The 27,008-nt window shown below is 41.2% G+C and overlaps 1 protein-coding gene across 5 annotated transcripts; it reads right to left on the bottom strand.

Moving 5' to 3' along the window:
- Window positions 1-1,316: 1,316 nt before the first annotated feature.
- On the bottom strand, window positions 1,317-27,008 carry LOC115516843 (GSK3B interacting protein). Of its 5 annotated transcripts, none has more exons than XM_030319922.1 (5): window positions 26,943-27,008; window positions 10,685-10,745; window positions 9,794-9,979; window positions 5,652-5,910; window positions 1,317-3,236 (listed from the first exon to the last, which is right to left on the bottom strand). In XM_030319922.1, exons 4-5 carry the CDS (start codon window positions 5,907-5,909, stop codon window positions 3,075-3,077), a joined length of 420 nt encoding a protein of 139 aa, XP_030175782.1. In that variant the 5' UTR covers window position 5,910; window positions 9,794-9,979; window positions 10,685-10,745; window positions 26,943-27,008; the 3' UTR covers window positions 1,317-3,074. The 5 variants fall into 5 exon arrangements, with proteins under 5 accessions (XP_030175782.1, XP_030175780.1, XP_030175783.1 ...); XM_030319920.1 differs by having other exon boundaries at window positions 9,818-9,979; XM_030319923.1 differs by lacking the exon at window positions 26,943-27,008 and adding an exon at window positions 26,620-26,883 and having other exon boundaries at window positions 9,818-9,979.

The following is a 27,008-nucleotide window of genomic DNA, read 5'->3' as shown; positions in this document are numbered from 1 at the left end:
AGGTCCGCGTGGCACACGTCAGGATCTGTGTTTCACCCCGTTCCCCGTGACAAACAGCACATCCTGGGTGTTTGAACACCAGACAGGGACGAGCGCGGTGTGATGGAGGCGGCTAAGGACACCACTAGCGGCCGATTCGCTGCTGACCTGGAGGAAAGGTGGGAGGAAGGCTGTCGTCCTGGGCAAGGGGGCGGGCGGGCAGCCCTGGCTTCGCAGTCAAGCTGCCTCTTCAAGGGTCCTGGGAGTGAGCACGATGCAGTGCAGCTTGGTGCTTTCGCGAGGAAAAGGTTCTTCGGCCGCTGAAGCACCATCCAGATCTCGCCGAATTATCGCCTAGAAGCTAATGAAGAAACTGTGAAAAAGTATGAAGACGACGAAAATCACCCATCTTATCACCTACTGATAGCTCGTGTTAACACTGCAGAACATTTTATTCTTCCCGTTGTTCGAAAACAGATCACAGTTTTAGATATCTTTTTTTCATGTGGTATAATTTTTTCCCGTTGCCATTTTTTTTCATTATTTTTTGAAGTTCATTTTTGAGAGCGCATGAGCGGGGCGGGGGTTGACGTGGGGAGGGGTGGACAGAGGAACTGAAGGGGGCTCTGTGCTGACAGCAGACAGCCTGATGTGTGGCTCGAACTCACAGATCGTGAGATCATGACCTGAGCCGAAGTGGGATGCTCCACTGACTAGCCACCCAGGCGCCCCTTTCCTCATGATTTTTAACGGCCGCACATTTTTCCATCAGGAGGACGTAGCATAACAACCACTTTTTAGAGCCTTTCCAATGTTTCGTTAGAGAAAATGAATATCCTTGTAGTGTATCTTCTGCTGAATCATTTCCCTGTGCTAGATAGCTAAGATACTACCAGTCCATAAGTTAAAAGCTTTTTATAAAGGCTCTATTACCAGTGTTTTCCAGAAAGGTTTCAATATACCCTCTGATAGAATGTAAGAGTGCCCCTCACTAAATCCTTATTGAGATGATTATATTTAAATAAGAGAAGTTATTATTAGGTGAAATTAGAGAAGTTATTATTAGCTAACCCTATTTTCCTTTCCTTTCCTTTCTTCTGGTCAGGTTGAATATCTTTCAAGTGGTTCCTGAACATCTATATATTTTCCAGAGTTGTCTGATCATATTATATGCCCACTGTTTCCTTTTTTTCTTGTTGACTTGTAAGAGTTACTTATTTAGAGGTTTTTCTTTTTTTCCTCCCCCTTTTTGGGGGAGTGAAATCAAGGCTTCCTTTATCTTTTACTTGTTACTTTATTTGTCTTACTAAATTCTTTAAACAACCTAGATGAAATAGTTTTAGTGTCTGTATAGCTTTATTAATGTCTTCTCTCTGTGTTCCTCTTTCATGATAATAAAAAGAGCAAATCACTTGACAACAAAATGTAACAATATGGAATTCAAAAATGGACACAAAAGCTCCTGGAACCAGCCACTTATCACAACACGGACAATGTCAATTTTCGAACATACAATCACTTTTGTTCATACTTAGCTCAGAATGAGTAAACAGAATTTTATTCAAACTTTACAAATCTCCTTTACATTTATTTAGCCTGAGAGTAAGCGTGAGAAAATCCGACCTGCAGTTGGACTTCACTGCCCAAACAGTTAGCATCTGAAAATAAAGTTGTGAATGAACACGAATTTAGCAAACATAGGTAGAGCCTTGCGGTGACCTTTGACAATGAATACTGATACAAACCAAACTTCAATCTGGTCTACATGACCTTCAGAGCCTAAAAGTACCTATTGCCTAATCATGATTCAAAAAGGTCCGCAGATGACAAATTACGAAGGTGCGTCCAGATGCAGAATGTAGTTCAACATTTCCACAGCTGCTGCTTTAGATTGCTACTAAAAAGTCGACTCCCCGATCCTTCGTATCCCACGTGTACTTGAAACCATGTAGCAGCATGGCACAGTTTATTTTTTATAAATATTAGTACCTGTAATCAAATATAAAAACCGAGTCTCCCTCTTTTAAATATTAAGCTTCTGAATGTTCCACTCATCCTTTGGTTTCAAACCCACACGATGCACTCACATTACATTCAGATTTAGCATGGAGACGGCACACTGTGCATCTGTTGGGAAAGGGCGGGGGGTGGGGGGAGCTGCGGGAATACCAGAGCACTGCATTAGAGAAAGCAAACGTAGAAGCAAAAATACTTTCTGAATATATACTGTACATTATGTAAACAAACATTCATAATAAGAATCAACACAGGCCAAAATATTGTCTTCTAGGACATCAGAATCTTCATCCTTTTCAATCACACACACACTGAAGATGTTTTTTTTGTTAAGAAAAATGGAGCCTGTTCCTATATTTGCTTATGTGCTTCAATATCTTGGAAACAAGTGATTACTACATTCATTTGCTAACGGTTTGTCCTCTTAGTTGGCTGGCTGTTGCAAACAAGGAATACAGAACTATCATTTCAGTACCTGTTTTCCATTTAATACTAGCGAAGTAATATATATAATTAATTCATCTTTATCAGTCCATATTAGTAATATAAATAGATTAGGTGAAGCAGTGAATTCCAAAATTTGTGCAGGGGAAACTAGTTGATAATTTGTTTCCGATAAGGCTAGTAGCAAAATAATTACTACAAAGTCAGTCCAAGCTAGTAGCAGACCCCTGATTCAGCAAGCTGAATCAAAGTCTGAAGTTAGGTCATTTTAATTCCTATTACTGTGCAAACCTAGAATTTCCTATGTAAAAGACAGTGCTGGCAGCATTGAAATCCTGAAACAACAGAATGAAATACTGATTAGGTTTTGAAACGCAGAGATACTATATGAAGAAATTTGAAGGTCTTAATGATGGTGTCACAGCAATGGCCTCAGGATTCCCTTAATGAATCCAAAACTAAGAAAGAGAATCCATTAGTCAATAATAATATGAGTCAAAAGCCTAAATTTGAAGCAAGAAATGACAGACCTAAAACCAAAGATGCATTTTCCACTATGACAGTATGTAAGAATTTCAAGCTTTATGTCAACATTTTGTACCAGCAGCAGCCCCCTCTAGAAGGAAAAAGCTTAGTCATGACTGTCCATCCCTTTTCAAAGCTTCCAGTCTTTGAAGGAGTGCGTTTCCAAATGCTTCCCGGTAGGCAGGGCTGAGGGTATCCAGCAAAGAGTAGACTGTTTCATGATAGGGGGTGTGTAAGTGATCGTCCACTTGGTCAAAAGCATAACCTACCACCTACAAGAGAAACGCAACAGTGAATTAAAGAACCAGACTTCATCTCGGTACAGAAAGCAAAAACCAACTGTTTACACAGGCCATTCCCCAACGACATGATTTCTCAATCAATAGTCAGAACATGCAGATTTCTTTTTTAAGTTTTACTTCATCTTATTTGAGAGACAGAGACAGTGTGATGGGGGAGGGGCAGAGAGAGGGAGGGAGAGTATCTCAAGCAGGCTCCGCACTGTCGGCACAGAGTGCGATGCAGGGCTCGATTTCACGAAACTGTGAGGTCGCGATCCGAGCCGAAACCAAGAGTTGGACGCTTAACTGACTGAGCCACCCGGGTGCCCCTAGAATATGCATATTTCTTTTTTTTTCAACGTTTATTTATTTTTGGGACAGAGAGAGACAGAGCATGAACGGGGGAGGGGCAGAGAGAGAGGGAGACACAGAATCGGAAACAGGCTCCAGGCTCCAAGCCATCGGCCCAGAGCCCGACGCGGGGCTCGAACTCACGGACCGCGAGATCGTGACCTGGCTGAAGTCGGACGCTTAACCGACTGCGCCACCCAGGCGCCCCTTTTTTAAATTTTTTTTTTTCAACGTTTATTTAAGAATATGCATATTTCTAATCAGTCTGAAACATGGGAACACCACCAGCTTTAAAATGCCCTCTTTATCACTCTTTTCTCAAAATGTAAAAGTTTAATTTACCTACTCCTGATCCTAAAAAGGAATGTAGAAAGCTACACAGAACCAGTATTTCATTTTCATAGACTGGAACGTCCTTCTACTTAATCCCACATATATTAAGGATCATTAATTAAAGGCACATCATAGATAATATATATATCAGTCCATATTTTAAAGATTTACAAAAATTATTTTTCACTTATTCCTTTTTCAAAATGTTTTAAAAGATCTTATCTTTAAAGAATCTCTATTGATCATGCTTTACAATTAGTTACATTACTAGTTTAACGTTATAAGCACGTTACTTATCTGTCAGGGAAACACGTGCTCAGCCCTGTGAGATAAAAGGGAATGCTATTCTGTGTGTGCGTTGTCTTTAAACACAATGAGAACTTTTTTCCCCAACAAGATGAATCCGGGTTCACCAGCACAGGGTAGGGGGAAATCAATTTAGTTTTTGTTGACTTGACCAAAGCGTGAGAATTCCATATATGAACTCTAATTTTTTATGGCATCTACTCAAGTCATAGAAGATGCAAGTTTATGTTGGAAGTGGCACTGTTTTTGCTTTAAATGAAAGGCAGAGGCAGGCATCTACAGACGACGAGTCACCCCTCTTCAGAACCGCCAGGCCGCAGCACCGTCTGCTTGGATTACAGTTCCGTTTGCCCCTCTCTTCCTTGCTAGACGGTAGTTTTCCTAGTGGATGGGGATCATGTCTTACTCACGGTTTGATTTTCAATTCCTGACACAGGACAGCTGCTCAGTAACTTAACTGAGTAAAAGTGCAAAAACAAATATTTGGATACCTATGTGCCAGGTTTGTAAGTGATCTAGACCTTTCTGCAAGCTATTCATATAATCATCCCCCCATCCTCTTTAGTTTTCTTACCCCTTCCTTCCTTCCTTCCTTCCTTCCTTCCTTCCTTCCTTCCTTTTCTAGTCTTTAGGTTATAAAGAAGCAAGGACTCAGAGAGGCAGAATGACTCACCCAAGATGACTCAAATTCACACTGGGTTCTCACTCTGATCAGAATCCTTCCTACCTTCACACCATCACCTTGGAATTAATCCATGTAAGATCACATTAATTTATGCAGGGTCATGTATCTCTACTTTTCATTTGCCTATTTCTGTTTTTTTTTTTTAAGTTTATTTATTTATTGAGGGAGCGAGCGAGTGAGCATGTGAGCAGTGAGCAGGGGAGGGGCAGAGAGAGTGAGAGGGAGAGAGAGAGTCCCAAGCAGGCTCTACGCCCAGCACAGAGCCTAATGCAGACCTCAATCCCATGACCCTGGGATCATGACCTGAGCCGAAATCAAGAGTCAGATGCTCAACAGACTGAGCCACCCAGGTGCCCCAGAAGAGACATTTTATGAGAGGTGGGAAAAGGTCCTCTTAACACAATGATCGCAAAACTCATCCAGTGTAGAGAATGCCTGATTTTGGCGGGCATATTTAGCTACAGACAAGAAATAAGTTACTTTGGGGGGTGATGATCAAAGCAAACTAACACTCTGCAAATCAAATGGTTTTTCTCTTTTAAAAAATCCAGTTTCCCCATGTTGACCCAAAGACTTTAGAATCAGTAAGAATTCATAGGGAAAAAAGTTTCCTTACAAAAATCTTGGAGCTGCTGAGTGTCCTCAGTTAACACCCCTTCCACTCCCGACCCCTAAAACGGTAAAGACGGCAATAAATTTTTTTTTTCCCCCTAAAAAGAAAGGTGACTTACCCTGAGCCCTGCTTCAGTCAGCTCCAGGCAGTATCTGTTCCTCTCTCTTGTTTCCACATTGATATAGGCCACATCATCTGCACAGCGCAAGTTTTTTGAGACAAACATGTTGTTAACAGCAAAGAGAACATCGTTGACAACTGCTTCAGCTTCTAGCTTCATATCTTTCATATCAGCTTCTTCAAAACCATTAAGCTGCGCATCTTCTTCAAATCCTGACATGCTACTTAGCTCCATGGAATTACAGTCTGTTTCCATTCTGCAAAGAAGCAGATATAAAATGTGTTTACAGACGGACATGCCAAATATTATTGTTTGATGAAAAGTAGCTACGGCCCAATAGAAAACAGTAATGAATTAATAACAACTTTTAGGGAAAATACTGTCTAAAACCATTTTTGGGGGGCGCTGGGGTGGCTCAGTCGGTTAAGCGTCCGACTTCGGCTCAGGTCATGATCTCACGGTTCGTGGGTTCGAGCCCCGCGTGGGGCTGTGTGCTGACAGCTCAGAGCCTGGAGCCTGCTTTGGATTCTGTGTCTTCCCCTCTCTCTGCCCCTCCCCCTCTCACTCTCTGTCTCTCAAAAATGAATAAATGTTAAAAAAATTTAAAACCATTTTTGATTGTTTTTCACAGACGTGTACAGATTTTCAAAAAAAAAAAAAAAAGACCTAGGTTTTCCACTCCTCCCCCACAGTGACACTAATTCAGAATATTAGCTTTTAGCTATTTCAAACAATGTCTCAGTAAAAATCCTAGTACATTCTTCTTTCTAATGTGTAATTATTTTTCTAGTGTAGGTATTTAAAATTGGAATTGCTGAGTCAAAGTGTGTGCTCATTTTAACTTTCAACAGACTGCTGATTCACCTTCAAAAAACAGGCTGTACTCATTTATACCCTGTGAGTAGAATATGAGGGACTATACTCTTTTTCACTACCCTCTTGACAATCTTTTCTAATATTTACCCATTTGAGAGGCAGAATGAGGCCTCAGTGAGTATATATTTTTTCGATTAAACATCTTTCTGAATATTTACAGGGTATTCTTAGTTCCGAGATCATACAGCTGTAAAAAACAGAAATGGAAATGAACTCAGCTCGTCTCTGAAATCAGAATACAAATTCTGACCTACTACACTACACTACTCTCAATAGCTCCTTTTATGACTTTTGGATTTGGGGTTTTAAGAAGGCCTTCCCCATCCGATGATCACATTTTAAAAACCTCTTAAGTACTCTTCTGAGCTCTCATTCTCTGTATGTGTAGTTAATTCTCTGATCCAGCTGGAATTTATTTTGTGTAGCTTTATTTTTGAAATGGATGGCTTACTGTCCCAACAACATTTATTGAATGACTCATGTTTTCACCATTTCTTTGAACTGATCCAAAGATTATAATTTGAAAAATATTATTTCTCAGGCGAACTCAATCCAACATTACTGCCGGCTGCTATGTAGTTCTAGCTTCTCTTCTGTGACTGGGGTAGCAGTGAGCATTGTTAAAATTTGAAATACACAAATGAGAAAAGTTAATGAATGTCAGATTGCGTTGGAACGTAGGGAGGCTTCTTTATAAGGAAATACGGTTTCTTTTTACCCGCAGGCTTTAAAAGTCAGTTAAGATTTCATTTCTCTGAGCTAGAATAAGCATCCATTGTCCTGAATATAGTATGATTGATTCTCCAACTTGTTATGAATATTTATATAATTTTCTACTATCTTAAAAATTCCAGCTCTTTTTCTACAGGTACCTCAATTGTGGATGTCAGAAATGATAATCATCACATAAAAAAGATGTTTATATGAGAAATCTTGACGAGCTTTTAAAGCAAGAGTCTAATTCATTGTAATTAGGACTTTAATAATGGAGAAAGATGAAGAATCCAACAGCAGAATGAAGACATCCTCACAGGTCAATAAAGTTAGTCATCCAACTGTTCTGTAATAATTATCACCAGTGGACAAAAAAGACACAACGTTCCCAACTACAATCTTTTAGAAGAGTTTTTCCTAGAACGTCTTTACATGATGCATAAAATAGACATGTTCAGAACTGCTGGTGATGATATATATAGATGAAACGATATGAAGCAGTATTCAAGATATTACAATTTTATCTTTTGTTGTTTTTAACAGGTTCTTGCTTTATCGATACACTTTCCTTTTCCTAACAACACTTCCTTCTCCTACTGAGTCAGGTAACCAAGCAACATGAGTGAGACTGACTCCAGTCCTGGCTAAAGACTGTCCTAATCAATGCATGAATTCTTTCCAGTCACTTCAATCCAGAACAGTTTGAGCGCACAGCCCCAGTTGTTCCCGGTGGCCATCCTGAGACAGGAAACTAGCCCAAGCATGATCCTGACAGTGGGGAAGAACAGAGCTAAGAGATACAGAGGGAAATGGGGCCAAAGTCCTGACAGCTGTCCGAACTTCACATTTTCAGTTACTGAATCCAACAATTTCCCATTCTTTACAGGCAACTGAAAGCATCCTAACTGATATACAAGTCTACCCAAAATGAAAAGCAGTGACTGATCTAGCTTGTCAACGGTTTTTTATATTTATTTGTTATTTATTTGGGGGTGGGGGGAAGGGGCCCAGAGGGAGAGACAGAGAAAGAGAATCCCAAGCAGGCTCCATGCTAAGCATGTGGGGCTCAATCCCACGAACCGTGAGATCATGACCTGAGCTGAAATCAAGAGTTGGATGCTAAACTGACTGAACCACCCAGGTGCCCCTAGCTCTTCACTGGTTTTATAAAAGTAAAGAGATTTTAAAAATGGGGTCTTCGGATCGAGTCTTGCGAGACTTGCATCGGGCTCCGTACTGACAGCACGGAGACTGTTTGGGATTCTCTCTCTCCCTCTCTTTTCGCCCCCACCTTACGCATGCATGTGCTCTTTCTCAAAATAAATAAACTTTAAAAAAATAAAAAATTAAACTCTGATATTTTTGTGCCTGTCACGCAGAAAGTGCCTAATAAAAGCTCTGTAAAACGTGAATAGAAGTATGCGTCTGTATTAGCTTCCTATTGCTAATGTAACAAATTACCGCAAATCTAGTGGCTTAAAACAACACGTTTCTTTTCCTATAATTCTGAAGGAGAGAAATCTAAAATCCAGGTATCAGCAGGGATGCAATACTTCTGGAACCTTCAAAGGAGAATCTGTTTTCTTGTCTTTTCTAGCTTCTAGAAGTTGGCGGTATTCCTTGGCTCATGGTCCCTTCCTGTACCTTCAGAACACATCACTCCACCCTCCGGTTCTGCAGTGACACCTTCCTTTCCTGACTCTTGACATGGGCACCCCTCTTACAAGGAGCCTTGTACTTACACTGGGCCTACCCGGACAATCAAGGATATGTCCCAGACCCACGGCCCTAGAGTTAGCCAAACCTGCAAAGTTCCTTTTATCATATAAGGTAACATACTCAGTTTCTGGTGATTAAAACACAGACATCTTTGGGGGCCATTATTCTGTCCACCACAGTGTCTGTACCCTATTGGCAGGAAAGGAGTATGAAGACAGTCAAAGAGACTTCATTTTCTGACTTTCTTTTTTGGAAGTTATAATTTATTTTTAATACACACACTGGATGGGCAATGTAAAGTACTAGGCAGTTTACATGGTTCTCTTAAAAGAAGGCTCAGAGCACCTGCCAAACTTAGTGCTTTCTTTGGAAAGGTTCCTTAATTACAGGCTCATGCTTTGTACTCTGTCACTCCAGGACCATGATCACAGCAAAATACTGGGGATGGTGTTTCAATTAAAGGTACCATCTCAAGGCTGGCAAGGGGTTTATAAAGTATCCTGAGTCAAGAGCTCTGTCCAACTACTGGACTCCGGATGGTGAGTGGCCTATCCAAACAGATCCTCTCATGAGTAGATTGAACACAGAGCCAAAAAACAGGAAGTCGGTTGGTGGGGACAGTGCGGGAGCTACAGCAGAGAGACCAGGGAGCAATAGGGTGGCTTTATCACTGGGACACTAAGGAAATGGTTTCTACATTTCTGATTACGCATTCCAGGAACAAAAATACTTTGAGCAGACACCTTGGTATATGTCTACTTAGACACATATTCTACTACAATTAAAATATTACAAACACACAAATATGAATTTAAACTATTTTCTCTTACTTCTCAATGGATTATCTCGTGTACCTGGCTGTGGAGGCCTGCACCACACAGGATGAGGGGATGCATGTCCGTTTCGGTGAAGGGACACTACTGGGATTACTACTGACACCTTGGAGCTGCAGTCTGGTTACCAGAATGGTTCTCTCATCAGTATGAGAATCTGGTAAAAATCTTTGGTTTCCCTTTCTGCAGGCAAAACAATTTATCATCATATAACAAATTCTAGACCCGATAGAACTTTGTGCAATGACAGAAACATTCTTTATCACCACAGAATACAATAGCTACCAGCAAGCTTGGTTAGAGTGACAGAGGAACTGAATTTCAAATTTTATTTCATTTTCATTCATCTAAGTTTAAATAGTGGTTCCTGTAGCAGACAGCACAGGTATAGACCTTTGTGAATACTCATGAGTAAAATGATTAACATGATTAACTGAGTTTATACTATGGTTGAAAAAAATCAGTAGACAGAAAAGTACTAAAGGAAACTTATTTTATATAGGAGTAGCAAGATTTAGAAATACATGTTAGAAAAAACATTTTGAATCTTAGCTACCCTATGGAGGGTAATTAACCATTTTGTTTCAAATGGTAAAAAGTAATGAATTATTTTTACGTTTTGTGATCTTGTCAATTTAGACTCTACGTTTATTAATTGAATATTGTAATCCACTGTGCATCTATATATCCAGCATTTTTCTAAGCATTAGAATACTAATTAGAGGTTTCTACTGGTAGCTTAGTTTGGGAAATAAGACAAGCACATGAAATACGTACATAAATATTAACGCTACGTACATGCATCATAATTATAACCTAAGAAATGTACTTAATCGTGAGTGGCAGATAATTAGAGAAAGCAATGTTTTTGTCCTTCTACAAACTTACCACTAAACTTGTACGAACTTGGGCTGGTCACGTAACCTCACTGGACTCATGGTTTTCTCACCTATAAAATAAGGGAAATAGACAAATTCTTTACTGCTCTTGAGAGCTCAGACATTCTGTGATCTATGATGCAATTGTCATTTATGAAGCGGCTTGACTTTGACTCATGGAACAGGTCAGTCAAAACTGGTCTTGAATGAGCACAGATGAAATTATGGGTAAAGCAGAAAGAACCTTAGAGCTGTGAAGAACTCTTCATAGGGAACAGAGCATAAGCAAAAATCTGCACGGGGTGTGGCAGGAATTCTGAGGAGACTAGTCTAACTAGTCTAATACAAGGACAATGTTAGGAGAGTAATAATAGATACAGATGGCCCAATTTGATGGGTGCTGATACCCAGACAGGAAAATTTGATTTTGATATAATAGTTTTAAGCTTTGAGAATGGTAATAACAACGTCTTTATATTTAAAGTGGGTTTCTTTTAGGTAGCATATAGTTTGGTCCTGCCTTTTTATCCAATCTGACAATCTTTACCTTTTAATCGTAGTGTTTAGACCACTTATATTTAACATTACTATAATTATTGATATGGTTATTATTTACCTTGTTTTTTCTTTTTTTTAAAAAAAAATTTTTTTTCAACGTTTATTTATTTTTGGGACAGAGAGAGACAGAGCACGAACGGGGGAGGGGCAGAGAGAGACGGAGACACAGAATCGGAAACAGGCTCCAGGCTCTGAGCCATCAGCCCAGAGCCTGACGCGGGGCTCGAACTCCCAGACCGCGAGATCATGACCTGGCTGAAGTCGGACGCTTAACCGACTGCGCCACCCAGGCGCTCCCCTTGTTTTTTCTTTATGCGATTTATATTCTCTTCCCTTTTCCTTCTTTTTCTGCCTACTTTTGGACTGACCACTTTTTAGGATTCTATTTTATATCGTTTGGTGGCTTATTAACTAGAACTCTTTGTGTGTTTTTAGTGGTTACTTTATACATCTTTAATTATCATCATCTACCTTCAACCTTGAAGTGATATACCACTTCACGTACAGTATAAGAACTTTACAAGAGTATATTATGTAGCCTTTGTGCTATTTTTGTCTTATTTTACTTCTACATGTCAGAAACTTGATAGTACATACTACTTTTGTTTTAAACAGTCAATAATTTTTCAGAGATTTAGATAATAAGAAAACAAGTATTTTATATTTAACCAGATAGTTCCATCTCTGGTGTTCCGCATTCCTTCCTGTTTGTCTACATTTGTGTCTATGATTTGTATCATATTTCTCTGCCTGAACATTTCCTTTAACATTCCTGTAGTGCAGACCCGCTGTTAATAAATTCTTTCAGCTTTTATTTAACTAAGTCTTCCTTTTACCTTCATTTTTCAAAGATAGTTTTGCCGGGTATAGAATCCTAGGTTAACAGGGTTCCCTCCCCTCCCCTGCCTTTCAAGACTTTAAAGATGTTTCTCTATTTTCTTGCTTACGTGATTTCCTATGAGAAATCTAATGTCACTGTTATCTCTGTTCCTCTTGGTGTAGTTTTCCTTGTTTCTTTTACTTGGGGTTCACTGAGTCTCTTGCATCTGTGGGTTTATACAGTTTTTAACAAATTTGGAAACATTTGGAAATTCTTTTTTTTAAGTTTTTATTTATTTGAGAGTGTGAGCATGCATGAGTGGGGGAGGGGCAAAGAGAGGGAGAGAGTGAATCCCAAGCAGGCTCTGCACTATCAGGGCAGAGACAGGCACAGGGCTTCAACTCACAAATCATGAGATCATGGCCTGAGCTAAAACCAAGAGTTGGATGTTCAACCGAATGAACCACCCAGGTGTCCCTTGGCCATTATTTCTTCAAACATTGATCTGTTCCTCCCCTCTTCAGGGACGCCACAATTTAATAAACATTAGTCTAAGTGAAGTTGTCCTACTCCTTTTTTCATGTTTTTAGTTTCTTTCTCTCTGTGTTTCACTTTGAAGAGCTTTTATTGCTATGTCTTCAAATTCATGAATCTTTTCTTTTGCTGTATCCAATCTCTTCAACTTGAGTCTTAAAAAAATACATATTTTCCATGTCTCTGCTTAATTTGTTCAGTCTTTTCTCTAGCTTTTTAAACATATGAAATAGAGTTTTAATGTCCCTGTCTACTGATTTGCTATTTCTGGGTTAATTTCAACTTATAGATTTTTCTTACTATAGGTTGTAAACCTAGAGTAAACCTGCTTTGCATGCCTGGTAATTTTTTATTGGATGCCAGACAATGTGTATTTTACCTTGTATGGTCTTGGCTATTTTAATACTCCTATAATTATTATCGAGCATTCTTCTGGGGTATAGTTATCTGGAAACAGCTTGGTCCTTTTGGGTCTTGCTTTTAGACTTTTCAAGGCAGTATCAAAGCTACACTTCACTTCTGGTTAATTTTGACACAACTATAGAGTCAAAAACCTTCCTGAACATTCTGATGTCCTAGGGATTATGAGGTTTTCCATTAAGGGTGATAGGAACAGGTACATCCCTGGTCCTGTCTGAGTTCTGAAAAGTCCTCTAATTCTTTTGGGTAGTTTCCTCACACCTACGTGTTGATCAGCACTCAGCTGCAGGCCGGAGAAGGATCCTCTGTGTATTTCTTGCTTTCTGTGAAGTTCTCTACTTTCTAGTATTCCCCGCTAGCTGGCTTCGCCTTTCTGAACTCCTAGCTCCATATCCTCAATTAAGGGAAGGGAGGGGCGCCTGGGTGGCGCAGTCGGTTAAGCGTCCGACTTCAGCCAGGTCACGATCTCGCGGTCCGTGAGTTCGAGCCCCGCATCAGGCTCTGGGCTGATGGCTCAGAGCCTGGAGCCTGTTTCCGATTCTGTGTCTCCCTCTCTCTCTGCCCCTCTCCCGTTCATGCTCTGTCTCTCTCTCTGTCCCAAAAATAAATAAACGTTGAAAAAAAAAATTAAAAAAAAAAAAAAAAAAAAAAGGGAAGGGAGACTACTGGGCTCCACATGGGCTTCTTCTCCTGGTGCCATGGCTAGAAATTCTCTTGAGGCAATAAGCTGGGGCAATGGGCTCATCTCATTTTTTTTTTTTTTTGTAATATTTATGTATTTTTGAGACAGAGAGACAGAGTATGAGCGGGGGAGGGGCAGAGAAGAGGAGACACAGAATCTGAAGCAGGTTCCAGTCTCTGAGCTGTCAGCACAGAGCCCGACGCGGGGGGCTCAAACTCACAGACCGCGATTTCATGACCTTGAGCCGAAGTCGGCCACTTAACTGACTGAGCCACCCAGGCGCCCCTGGGCTCATCTCATTTGTATCTTGCCTCTCAGGGATCAGTGTTCTTCATTGTCTGATGCCCTAAGTCTTAAAAGCCTTTTTCTCCCATATATTTTTGCCCACTTTCTCACTGTTTCAGATAGAAGGGGAAATCTGGGCCCTGTCCCTCTGCCTTCGCTGCAAGTGCATATCCCAGTAGCCAGTTTTGAGCTAACTTCGTGATCTTATTTCTCAGTTTTTCTTTCAGTGATTTTGGACAATCCCATATATATATATTTTAAAAGGTTTAAAGTAATCTCTACACCAAACATGGGGGCTCAAACTCATGACCCCAAGGTCAAGAGTCGTACTGTCCAGCAACCAAGCCAACCAGGCACTCCTTTCCCATATTACTTTGGATCAGCTTTACCACCTTGCCAGTTCCTTCATTAATGAATTAAATACATTACACAAATTTGAGTACAGTTGACACATGATGTTAGTCTCAGGTATGTAACTTAATGACTTGACAAGTTCATACGTTAACGCTGTGTTCACCCCGAGTGTGGCTACCACCTGTCCTGTTACACAGCTATTACAACATCATTAACTATTTCTTAGACTGTGCCTTCTATTCTCATGACTCACTCTATGGAGTTAAATACATTTCTGACACATGCTTACTAAGTTTGTATGAGACTCATGTTTCAAACTTAAAAACCATTGTATTTTGACACTGCAGGTGACCCTTGAACAACATGGGTTTGATATGCATTGTTCCACTTACATGCAGATTTTTAAAATAATGTACTATAAATCCATTTTCTCTTCTTTGTGACTTATTTAGTAATGTCTTTTCTCTACTGATTGTTAAAAATAAAGCACATAATGCATGCAACATACAAAATATATGTTAACTGTTCATATCATTGGTATGACTTCAGGTCAACAGTAGGCTATTGGTTCAGAGTTTGGGGAGTCAAAAGTTATATCTGGACTTTCAACTACATAGGGGTTGGCGCCTGCATTTTTCAAAGTTGAGCTGTACTTTCAGACTTTTAATTCTTCAAAATTCAGCTCAGACACATTTATTTCAGGATTCTGTATCTGATCTCAAGAGAGAGTAAATCACTATGTCCTTCTTCCTTTGCATCAGTATTGCTGCAAGTTTTCATACTTCATTGCAAATCAGGGTCCGTGATGTCTACAGCATCAGCACATCTCCCATAAGGCAGATCTTTACTGAATATATATATATCTATATATACATATGTATACACACACATATATATGTATATATATATACATATGTATATATGTATACATATGTGTGCGTGTGTGTATATGTATATACTTAAGTTTATTTATTTATAATCTCTACACCCAATGTGGGGCTCAAACTCACAATCCCGAGATCAAGAGTCACACACTCCACTGACTAAGCCAGACAGGTGCTTCTCACTGAATATTTTCCGAATGAATAAACCAAAGAAAAAACTCTAACTCTCTGCTTCTCAAGCTGTGATACTTAGCCCTGTGACAAGGGGCATACAAAGCCACCGGATAAACACTGTAGACATTCCCCTCAAATACACGTCACTGTTATAGTAACAGTATTAGGTAGCACGATGCAAAATTGCCTAGAACTTTAAAGCACACGGAGGTCTTAAGCCATATCCTCTTCAGGTTATGCCTCCATACCCCTAGAGTTTGCTTCTGATAAAAATATTTGAGTGAAAAATAAAAGAAATACTGCTCTAATCTTAGAAATTAACTCAAAAGGCTTAAAATTCCAGGCACTGGATCTAGCTAGGGGTATAAAATTAATGAGCAGAGGTGGAAGCTAGTGGAAGGGTAGCAGGTTAGTATTGAGTTAGACCTCTCTAAGTCTTTATATCTCCTCCCACTGCAGTTAGGATACTGTGTTTTGCAAACAGCCAAGGTAATTCTTGATAGCTCTTACTCCATCTGGTGGTATGGTTTTGGAGCTCTGGTAGTGTTTTTGGAAGATGCAGGAAACTGGTTATCAACATGTTGATTACTAAGGCCTTTATTCCCAACCTCTTAACTTTTTATCTTCTACTTTTTCTATGGCAAAAAGGAAATATATTATGTTTGCAATAAGACAAACCTGTTTTGAAAACATGATACATTGGGAAGTACAAGGTATAGAAGCGGAAACATTCTTCTTAGAGAAGCCAAGCTGTTGAGATAGTTAAAGTAACTGGTAGCTTGAGAGGTCTGAATTTATCTGCACTTCAAACAAGTATTTTGAAAGTAAAGATGAATAAAGTTGATTCATTATAATTAGCAACATTCAGGAATCAGCCAAAGCTAGTTTAATCTTTGTTTTCTATTAACACATAACATTTTGTGTGTTTTCTAAGATATATGTGTGTTTTGAAATTAAAATCAGAATCATTTATAGTATTACAAATATACAGAATTTTATTAAAAAATATTTTTAATGTTTGTTTCTTTTTGAGAGAGAGAGACAGAGAGACAGAAAGCAAGTAGAGGAGGGGCAAAGAGAGAGGGCGACACAGAATCTAAAGCAGTCACCAGGCTCTGAGCTGTCAGCACAGAGCCCGAAGCGGGGCTCGAATTCCAGAACCATGAGATCATGACCTGAGTTGGACACTTAACCGACTGAGCCAACCAGGCACCCCCATGGTATTTGCAATTCAAATGAAAATGGTCTATTTTTCCATTTGTACACTGATTTATAAAATTACTCTGCACCCCATTTCCAACAATGGCAGAGACACATATACACAACTGAGTAATAACGAATCAAGCCAACAGAATTGTACGGTACTTTTGCTGATTATGGAGGGAGCTAACAGTGAAGAAATATACAGATAGCATTAATTTGACCTTTTAAACTGCAAATAAGCGGAGAAGATGGTGGCACAGGAGGACGCTGGGCTCACCGCGTTCTGCTGATCGCCTAGATTCCACCCACATTGGCCTAAATAACCCAGAAAACCGGCAGAAGACTAGCAGAACGGACTCTCTGGAGCCAGGCGCAGACGAGAGGCCCACGGAAGAGGGTAGGAAGGGCGGAGAGGCGGTGCGCGCTACAGACTGGCGGGAGGGAGCCGGGGCGGTGGAGGGGCAGCCCGCCTGGCCAGGCAGAGCCCCCCAGTCTGGCCTGCAAAAGCGGAGGGGCCGGCCTAAGTGAGTTCTGACAGCCAGCTGGACTTAACATCTGAAATGTTAAAAGTCAACAGCTCTACTCAGAGAGCGGGAGGGCAAGAGGACACTGGGAGGGAGAGGTGTTGAGCCCCGAAGACAGAGCTCAGCTAGGCGGGGAACAAAGACGCTGGCCAGCGCCATCTCCCCCTCCCATCCCCCAGCTGAAATCCCAAAGGAAACCAGTTCCCGTCACTGACCTTGCTTGCACGGCGCAAACACCCAACACTGTGCTTCTGTGGATCCATCCCTCCGAGGGGTCTGCCTCCCTCCCAGGGCTGCAGGGCCCCTCCTGCAGGGGACCACTGAGGGCAAAGCAAGCTGAGTCTGCCCCTCCTGCCCCTGTGCACCTTGCGGATCCACCCCGGCTAATACGCCAGATCCCATCAAAGCAGCACCACAAGCCTGGCAGTGTGCAAGTAGCCCAGACAGGGGCCACACCACTCCACAGTGAGTCCTGCCCCTGGGAGAGGGGAAGATAAGGTAGACACCAGTCTGACTGTGGCCCCAGTGGTGGGCTGGTGACAGACATAGGGTCTGACTGCGGCCCCGCCCACCAACACAAGTTACTCCCGGACCACAGGGGAAGTGCCCTGCGGTTCCACCGCCCCAGGGACTATCCAAAATGATGAAACAGAAGAACTCTCCTCAAAAGAAACTCCAGGAAGTAGTGACAACTAACGAATTGATCAAAAACGATTTAAGCAATATAACAGAACAAGAATTTAGAATAATGGTCATAAAATTAATTGCTGGGCTTGAAAAAAGTATAGATAGCAGAGAATCTATTGCTACAGAGATCAAGGGACTAAGAAACAGTCATGAGGAACTAAAAAATGCTATAAATGAGGCGCAAAATAAAATGGATGCGACCACAGCTGGGACTGAAGAGACAGGAGAGAATAGGTGAATTAGAAGATAAAATTATGGAGACAAAGAGGAAGCTGAAAAAAGAGAGAGAAAAAAATCCAAGAGTATGAGGGGAGAATTAGAGAACTAAGTGATGCAATGAAATGGAACAATATGCGTATAATAGGAATTCCAGAAGAGGAAGAGAGAGAGAAAGGGGCTGAAGGTGTACTTGAACAAATCATAGCTGAGAACTTCCCTGATCTGGGGAAGGAAAAAGGCATTGAAATCCAAGAGGCACAGAGAACTCCCTTGAGACATAACTTCAATCGATCTTCTGCATGACATAGCATAGTGAAACTGGCAAAATACAAGGATAAAGAGAAAATTCTAAAAGCAGCTAGGGATAAACACACTCTAACATATAAAGGGAGACCGATAAGACTAGTGACAGATTTATCTACTGAAACTTGGCAGGCCAGAAAGGAATGGCAGGAAATCTTCAATGTGATGAACAGAAAAAATATGCAGCCGAGAATCCTTTATCCAGCAAGTCTGTCATTTAGAATAGAAGGAGAGATAAAGGTCTTCCCAAACAAACAAAAACTGAAGGAATTCATCACCAGTAAACCGGCCCTACAAGAGATCCAAAGGGGGATTCTGTGAGTGAAATGTTACAAGGACCACAAAGTACCAGAGACATCACTACAAGCATGAAACCTACATACATCACAATGACCCTAAACCCATATCTTTCTATAATAACACCAAATGTAAACAGACTAAATGCTCCAACTAAAAGACATAGGGTATCGGAATGGATAAAAAAACAAGACCCATCTATTTGCTGTCTACAAGAGACTCCTTTTAGACCTGAGGACACCTTCAGATTGAAAGTGAGGGGATGGAGAACTACCTATCATGCTACTAGAAGTCAAAAGAAAGCTGGAGTAGCCATACTTATACCAGACAAACTAGACTTTAAATTAAAGGCTGTAACAAGAAGTGAAGAAGGGCATTATATAATAATTACAGGGTCTATCCATCAGGAAGAGCTAACAATTATAAATGTCTATGCCCCGAATACGGAAGCCCCCAAACATATAAAACAATTAATCACAAACATAAGCAACTTTATTGATAAGAATGTGGTAATTGCAGGGGACTTTAATACTCCACTTACAACAAGAATAGATCATCTAGACACAGGATCAATAAAGAAACGAGGGCCCTGAATGATACATTGGATCATATGGACTTGACAGATACATTTACAACTCTGCATCCCAAAGCAACAGAATATACTTTCTTCTCAAGTGCACATGGAACATTTTCCAAAATAGATAACATACTGGGTCACAAAACAGCCCTTCATAAGTATACAAGAATTGAGATCATACCATGCACACTTTCAGACCAATGCTATGAAGCTTGAAATCAACCACAGGAAAAAGTCTGGAAAACCTCCAAAACCATGGAGGTTAAAGAACACCCTACTAAAGGATGAATGGGTCACCCAGGCAATTGAGAAGATATTAAAAAATATATGGAAACAAATGAAAATGAAAATACAACAATCCAAACACCTGGGATGCAGCGAAGGCAGTCCTGAGAGGAAAATACATTGCAATCCAGGCCTATCTCAAGAAACAAGAAAAATCCCAAATACAAAATCTAACAGCACACCTAAAGGAAACAGAAGCAGAACAGCAAAGACACCCCAAACCCAGAAGAAGAGAAATAATAAAGATCAGAGCAGAAATAAACAATATCGAATCTAAAAAAACTGTAGAGCAGATAAATGAAACCAAGAGTTGGTTTTTTGAAAAAATAAACAAAATTGATAAACCTCTAGCCAGGCTTCTCAAAAAGAAAAGGGAGATGACCCAAATAGATAAAATCATGAATGAAAATAGAATTATTACAACCAATCCCTCAGAAATAAAAGCAATTATCAGGGAATACTATGAAAAATCATATGCCAACAAACTGGACCACCTGGAAGAAATGGACAAATTCCTAAGCACCCACATACTTCCAAAACTCAAACAGGAGGAAATAGAAAACTTGAATGGACCCATAACCAGTGAAGAAATTGAATCAGTTATCAAAAATCTCCCAACAAATAAGAGTCCAGGACCAGATGGCTTCCCTGGGGAATTCTACCAGACATGTAAAGCAGAGATAATACCTATCCTTCTCAAGCTGTTCCAAAAAATAAAAAGGGAAGGAAAACTTCCAGACTCATTCTATGAAGCCAGCATTACTTTGATTCCTAAACCAGACAGAGACCCAGTAAAAAAAGAGAACTACAGGCCAATATCCCTGGTGAATATGGATGCAAAAATTCTCAATAAGATACTAGCAAATCGAATTCAACAGCATATAGTAAGAATTATTCACCATGATCAAGTGGGATTCATTCCTGGGCTACAGGGCTGGTTCACCATTCGCAAATCTATCAATGTGATACATCACATTAATAAAAGAAAAAGTAAGAACCATATGATCCTGTCAAGCGATGCAGAAAAAGCATTTGACAAAATTCAGCATCCTTTCTTAATAAAAACCCTCGAGAAAGTCAGGATAGAAGGAACATACTTTAACATCATAAAAGCCATTTATGAAAAGCCCACAGCTAACATCATCCTCAATGGGGAAAAACTGAGAGCTTTCTCCCTGAGATCAGGAACACGACAGGGATGTCCACTCTCACTGCGGTTGTTTAACATAGTGTTGGAAGTTCTAGCATCAGCAATCAGACAACAAAAGGAAATCAAAGGCATCAAAATTGGCAAAGATGAAGTCAAGCTTTCATTTTGCAGATGACATGATATTATACACGGAAAACCTGACAGACTCCACCAAAAGTCTGCTAGAACTGATACATGAATTCAGCAAAGTCGCAGGATACAAAATCAATGTACAGAAATCAGTTGCATTCTTATACACTAATAATGAAGCAACAGAAAGACAAATAAAGAAACGGATCCCATTCACAATTGCACCAAGAAGCATAAAATACCTAGGAATAAACCTAACCAAAGATGTAAAATATCTGTATGCTGAAAACTATAGACAGCTTATGAAGGAAACTGAAGAAGATATAAAGAAAAGGAAAAACATTCCGTGTTCATGGATTGGAAGAATATTGTTAAAATGTCAATACTACCTAAAGCTATCTACACATTCAATGCAATCCCAATCAAAACTGTACCAGCATACTCCTCGAAGCTAGAAATTTGTATGGAATCACAAAAGGCCCTGAAGAGCCAAAGTAATTTTGAAGAAGAAGACCAAAGCAGGAGGCATCACAATCCCAGACTTTAGCCTCTACTACAAAGCTGTAATCATCAAGACAGCATGGTATTGGCACAAACACAGACACATAGACCAATGGAATAGAATAGAAACCCCAGAATTAGACCCACAAAAGTATGGCCAACTAATCTTTGACAAAGCAGGAAAGAATATCCAATGGACAAAAGACAGTCTCTTTAACAAATGGTGCTGGGTGAACTGGACAGCAACATGAAGAAAGATGAAACTAGACCACATTCTTACACCATTCACAAAAATAAACTCAAAATGGATAAAGGACCTGAATGTGAGACAGGAAACTATCAAAACCCTAGAGGAGAAAGCAGGAAAAAAACCTCTCTGACCTCAGCCACAGCAATTTCTTACTTGACACGTCTCCAAAGGCAAGGGAATTAAAAGCAAAAATGAACTATTGGGACCTCATGAAGATAAAAAGCTTCTGCACCACAAAGGACACAATCAACAAAACTAAAAAGCAACCAACGGAATGGGAAAAGATATTTGCAAATGACATATCGGACAAAGGGCTAGTATCCAAAATCTATAAAGAGCTCACCAAACTCCACACCTGAAAAACAAATAACCCAGTGAAGAAATGGGCAGAAAACATGAATAGACACTTCTCTAAAGAAGACATCCGGATGGCCAACAGGCACGTGAAAAGATGCTCAACGTCGCTCCTCATCAGGGAAATACAAATCAAAACCACACTCAGATACCACCTCACGCCAGTCAGAGTGGCTGAAATGAACAAATCAGGAGACTATAGACGCTGGTGAGGATGTGGAGACACGGGAACCTTCTTGCACTGTTGGTGGGAATGCAAACTGGTGCAGCCGCTCTGGAAAACAGTGTGGAGGTTCCTCAAAAAATTAAAAATAGATCTACCCTATGACCCAGCAATCGCACTGCTAGCAATTCACCCAAGGGATCCAGGAGTGCTGATGCATAGAGGCACTTGTACCCCAATGTTTATAGCAGCACTCTCAACAATAGCCAAATTATGGAAAGAGCCTAAATGTCCATCAACTGGTGAATGGATAAAGAAATTGCGGTTTATATACACAATGGAGTACTACGTGGCAATGAGAAAGAACGAAATATGGCCCTTTGTAGCAACGTGGATGGAAGTGGAGAGTGTGATGCTGAGTGAAATAAGTCATACGGAGAAAGACAGATACCATATGTTTTCACTCTTATGTGGATCCTGACAAACTTAACAGAAGACCATGGGGGAGGGGAAGAAAAAAAAAAGAGGTTAGAGAGGGAGGGAGTCAAAATATAAGAGACTCTTAAAAACTGAGAACAGGGGCGCCTGGGTGGCTCAGTCCATTAAGTCTCCACCTTTGGCTCAGGGCACGATCTCACGGTTTGTGAGTTCGAGCCCCATGTCAGGCTCTGTGATGACAGCTCAGAGCCTGGAGCCTGCTTCCGATTCTGTCTCACTCTCTCTCTGCCCTTCCCCTGCTCATACTCTGTCTCTGTCTCTCTCTCTGAAAAACAAATAAACATTAAAAATTTTTTTTAAAAAACTGAGAACAAACAGGGTTGATGGGGGATGGGAGGGAGGGGAGGTGGGTGATGGGCACTGAGGAGGGCACCTGTTGGGATGAGCACTGGGTGTTGTATGGAAACCAACTGGACAATAAAGTTCATATTAAAAAAAAACTGTAAATAAGCATCGGCACTACACCCCCATAAACAACCTTTCCTTCAAAACCAGAAATTACAAATGAAATTCTAAGAAAAGTCTCAAATACTAAATGCTTAAAATAAAAATCCTCCCAGCATTAGTTTGTTTCCATGTAATCCTCTAGGTTACGCAGAGGATTTGGTCTACACTTAATATAAAGTACAGTATAAGCAACATAAGAGAAATCAATATCCAAAGAGATATAAAATACAAAACCTCTCTGCTTTCCATTTCAACTCTGAATTGGCTCTCTACCAGGTTCTGAGCAATATTCCATCACCAGCACCTTCAAAAAATTGGAATACCTTACTGGTGCTATCAGTTATTCTGGTAGATTGTGTCACCTTGTATAAAGTTTCCAAAATCATTCCTTATAACATCATACATCAATTATTTAGGAACAAGCTCTTACTTCGTCCGTTGGTATAATCTTTGTGCTATGTTAGTGTTTTGGAGGATTTATGAACTGGTTACCAAGGTATTTATCACTAAGTTGTTCATTCTCTACTTAATTTAGTAGGCTTTGCTGCGTTGCAACACAAATTTACAGCATCAAAGAGCTGAAAAAAGACTGTGGATTTGTCCTTGATGACAAAACACAGTGCATACATACAGCATGATAAAAGAATAGAGGCAGCATGATTTCAAGAGCAGTATATAGAGTTCATATTTTCACTTTGAGAGTTTGACATTGCAAAAGTCCACAGAGGGCTGGAACGCAGTATCTTAATCATGATTACTTTTATTTGATTTTCAGCCTGGCAAACCCTCTCAATATGGACAAGAAGTGGCCAGTATGGTGCGGTGGTTAAAGGGTCTTGAAAAGGGCAGCAATCTGAGCTCTGCCACTTACTCTGAGACTTGGGGCAAGATACTTGAATCTCTCTAGTCACACAGTCCTTCCTCTCTAAACAGAGCTAACCACAGCCCCTACCTAGAGGGATACCACAAGTACTAAATGAGTGAGTTTATGGAAAGTGCTTAGCATGGTGCTAAGCTCAGGAAATACTGTCAATTATTATATATTAAAAAGATATATATCATATATCAGATATATTAGATATAATATATATCAGATATATGATATATATCTTTTTAATATATATATTAAAAAGATAGCTAAAGACCTGACCCTGAAACTCAAGCCACTTAACTCTGAGTTTGGTCCTCTTCACACCATGTAAAGTGCCGTGGCCGTTGCTGTCTTGTACAACTCCCAGGACCATGAGATGTGGGAGCCCTATGGCCAATAATCCTACCTCAAGTGCAAGTCTCAAAAGGCCAAGAGCATTTCATCCGCTTTCCTTTTGCTTCACACATTAACACGGATTTCTTTGAAGGATGTACGTAGCTCTGGTATATAGCTTCTAACCTGTCACTTCAAAGCCTTTTACAGAATTCTTAAAAAGTTGACAGTGTTCAGTTGACGGTGTTTCTTCACTTTCCTCATTTAATTAGCACTAGGTATTAACATTTTGCGATGATGAAAACACGAAAATAGCACTGGGATTTACGGTGAGTTCATACCCTATTTGAGCTAAAGGTGTAATAATGCTATGTCCTAAGCCTTAACATTTATGCTGAATTTCTCCTAGAAAACATAGCATGCACAAGGCAACATGCTTAACACTCAAAGGGAGCATGTAAGTTGTAAAATCTTCCGATTTTTCTTTACGGATGGAAATTTCAGGTGTTTCACGGACAGCCTGAATGCAATTCTGTATTCCAAAAGAAGTCACATGTCACTCGGACTTGAAAGAAGTCAACTGTATCCATTTGTCAAAAGTCCAGTTCAAATCTTCCAAGGCCTATTCTGATTGCCAGCCAGATGAGATCTCACTTTTTCATCACTTTGTTTATACTCTTTTTACGGCAAACATAATTATCATTCATACACACATCTTACTTATCATCTTCAAAATACACCCAGAAACTAACTGCTACTTACTACCTTTACCACTACTACTCTAGTCCAAGCTACTGCCTTCTGTTGCTTGGACTACTGCAATACCTCTCTCTAACTGGCCTGGCTTTTTCTCCTTCGGTCCTCCCACCTCCAGAACGCAGTTAGCATGACCCTGTGGAAAATTAGGCCAGATTATGTCATTCCTCTTCTCTAACCCATTCACCCACCCCGAGTAAAAGGCCAAAGTCCTTATGGGGCTCTGTAAGACTGCCTACTCTCTAGCCCCCAGCTTCAACTCCCCTTCATTCGCCGCTGATGCTCTCTGAACCCTTGCCATAGGGTCTGCACCTGCTGTCCCCTGCCCCGGGAAACAACTCTTCCAGGTATTCCCATGCCTTGCTTCCCAGTTTTCTCTGTCTCTTTTAAAGCATCACCTTATTGGGGTACCTGGGTGGCTCAGGTCACGGTTTCACGTTCTGTGAGTTCTAGGCACCCCCCCCCCCCGCCTTGTAGGGCTCTGTGCTGACAGCTAGGAGCCTGAAGCCTGTTTTGTATTCTGTCTTCCTCCCTCTCTCCGCCTTTCCCCCTCCGCTCATGATCTGTCTCTCTTGCTTTCAAAAATAAATTAAAAAGAAAATATTTAAAAAAATAAAAAAAAACCCACCATCTTATTAAATAAGACAGGCCTTCTCTCACCCCTCTACGTAAAAGTGGTAAATCTCTTCCTTCTTCATTATATCGCTTTATGTTTTTTCTACAGCACTTACCAGCACAGGGCATATGATATACTATTTAATTACTGTTTCCCTTCCTTTCAGTGAAATGTGAAGCTCCATGAGGTCAGACACTTAATCCGTTCACTGCTGCATCCCCAGCACCGAGAACAGTCCCTGGCACATAGCACTCAATAAATCAATACTCACTGAAGACAGTAATGGCCCTTTCACTATAGAACACAAACTCCTTGGATTCTTGTCTACCTTTTCCACATCACCAACTGCGGAGACCTAGATTTCATGGACCCTTAACGAATGTTTTTGAATGAATGAATGAAGAGCAAGGGGAATGAAGTTACTGAGGATACTTGGGACAAGTCTACAAAGACGGAGGGGAACCAACAATCCAAGCAACTACATATACCAGAGAACACTCTGGTTCTCAAATGAAAAGGTGGTTGTGGAAAGGGGTTTTTCCGCTTTCTCATCTGTCAACACTTCCGGGCTGTCTCGGTGTTTCTAAGGCATTTGTGGAAGTTACCCACACATCAGTGAAATCTTAAACCGGTCGTCTTCATTCGCTATCCCTAATGAAACCGTTGTGTATCGCGGCTCTGTTTAGGTTCGCCCCCAATTTCAAGCTCGGCTAGTCTGGATCCTAACCCCGGGCATCTGGCCTCCAGGACACAGAACACCCGCACGCAGGCCTTTGGGGGGGGGGGGGGTTGACCAAGTTAACGGCCGGCTCGGCCTCTGCAGGAGTTTCCCCCCAAATGAAGGCAGAAATACGATTGCGCAGATTCCCAGAGCAGCACAAGTACTTCGCCCAGGTTTCGGCGGGGTCCGGAGGCTCTGGCATCGGTCAGAGAAAGCAGTTCTGCCCACAGATGCCTCCCAAACTCAAGTTTCCCGGTCGCCGGTGCAGCACACCCCGCACGAAGGCAGCGCTCTGGAAACTGCCAGCCGCTAGCCAAACAGTACCGAGGACGAAGCTTGGGAAACAATACCTGAAAGAGGCGGGGGACGCATAACTTGCTGACAATGGGCACCGGTCCATACCGGGGGCGGGAAGGACGTGGAGGTGCTGCAGCCCTTCGCGTGGGGCCCGAGGAGCTCGGAGCGCCCGTTTCCGGGGTCGGGGTCCCGGGTGACCGCACGGCCCAGGCCAAACGCACCCTCAGACCCCTGTCAACGCGGCCACCGGGCCCCTTCCGCCGTCGCCCCCCACGGCCCGGCCCGCTGCGTCCCGCTCGCAGGGCCCCAGGGCTCGCAGGGCCCCCGAGCCCCTCTCGGCGGCCGCCCGTCCGCATCCGGCCCCGCGACAGCTCACCTGCGCGCGCCCGGCGTCCTCCTCTTCCTCCCTCCCGGGGCTTCTGGAGCGGCCCCGCGGCGCCGT

The sequence above is a fragment of the Lynx canadensis genome, chromosome B3 (assembly GCF_007474595.2).
Source record: "Lynx canadensis isolate LIC74 chromosome B3, mLynCan4.pri.v2, whole genome shotgun sequence".
Classification (NCBI taxonomy): Eukaryota; Metazoa; Chordata; class Mammalia; order Carnivora; family Felidae; genus Lynx; species Lynx canadensis.
The sequence above is the reverse complement of the archived record's forward strand: the minus strand, read 5'-3'. Positions and strand labels throughout refer to the sequence as shown.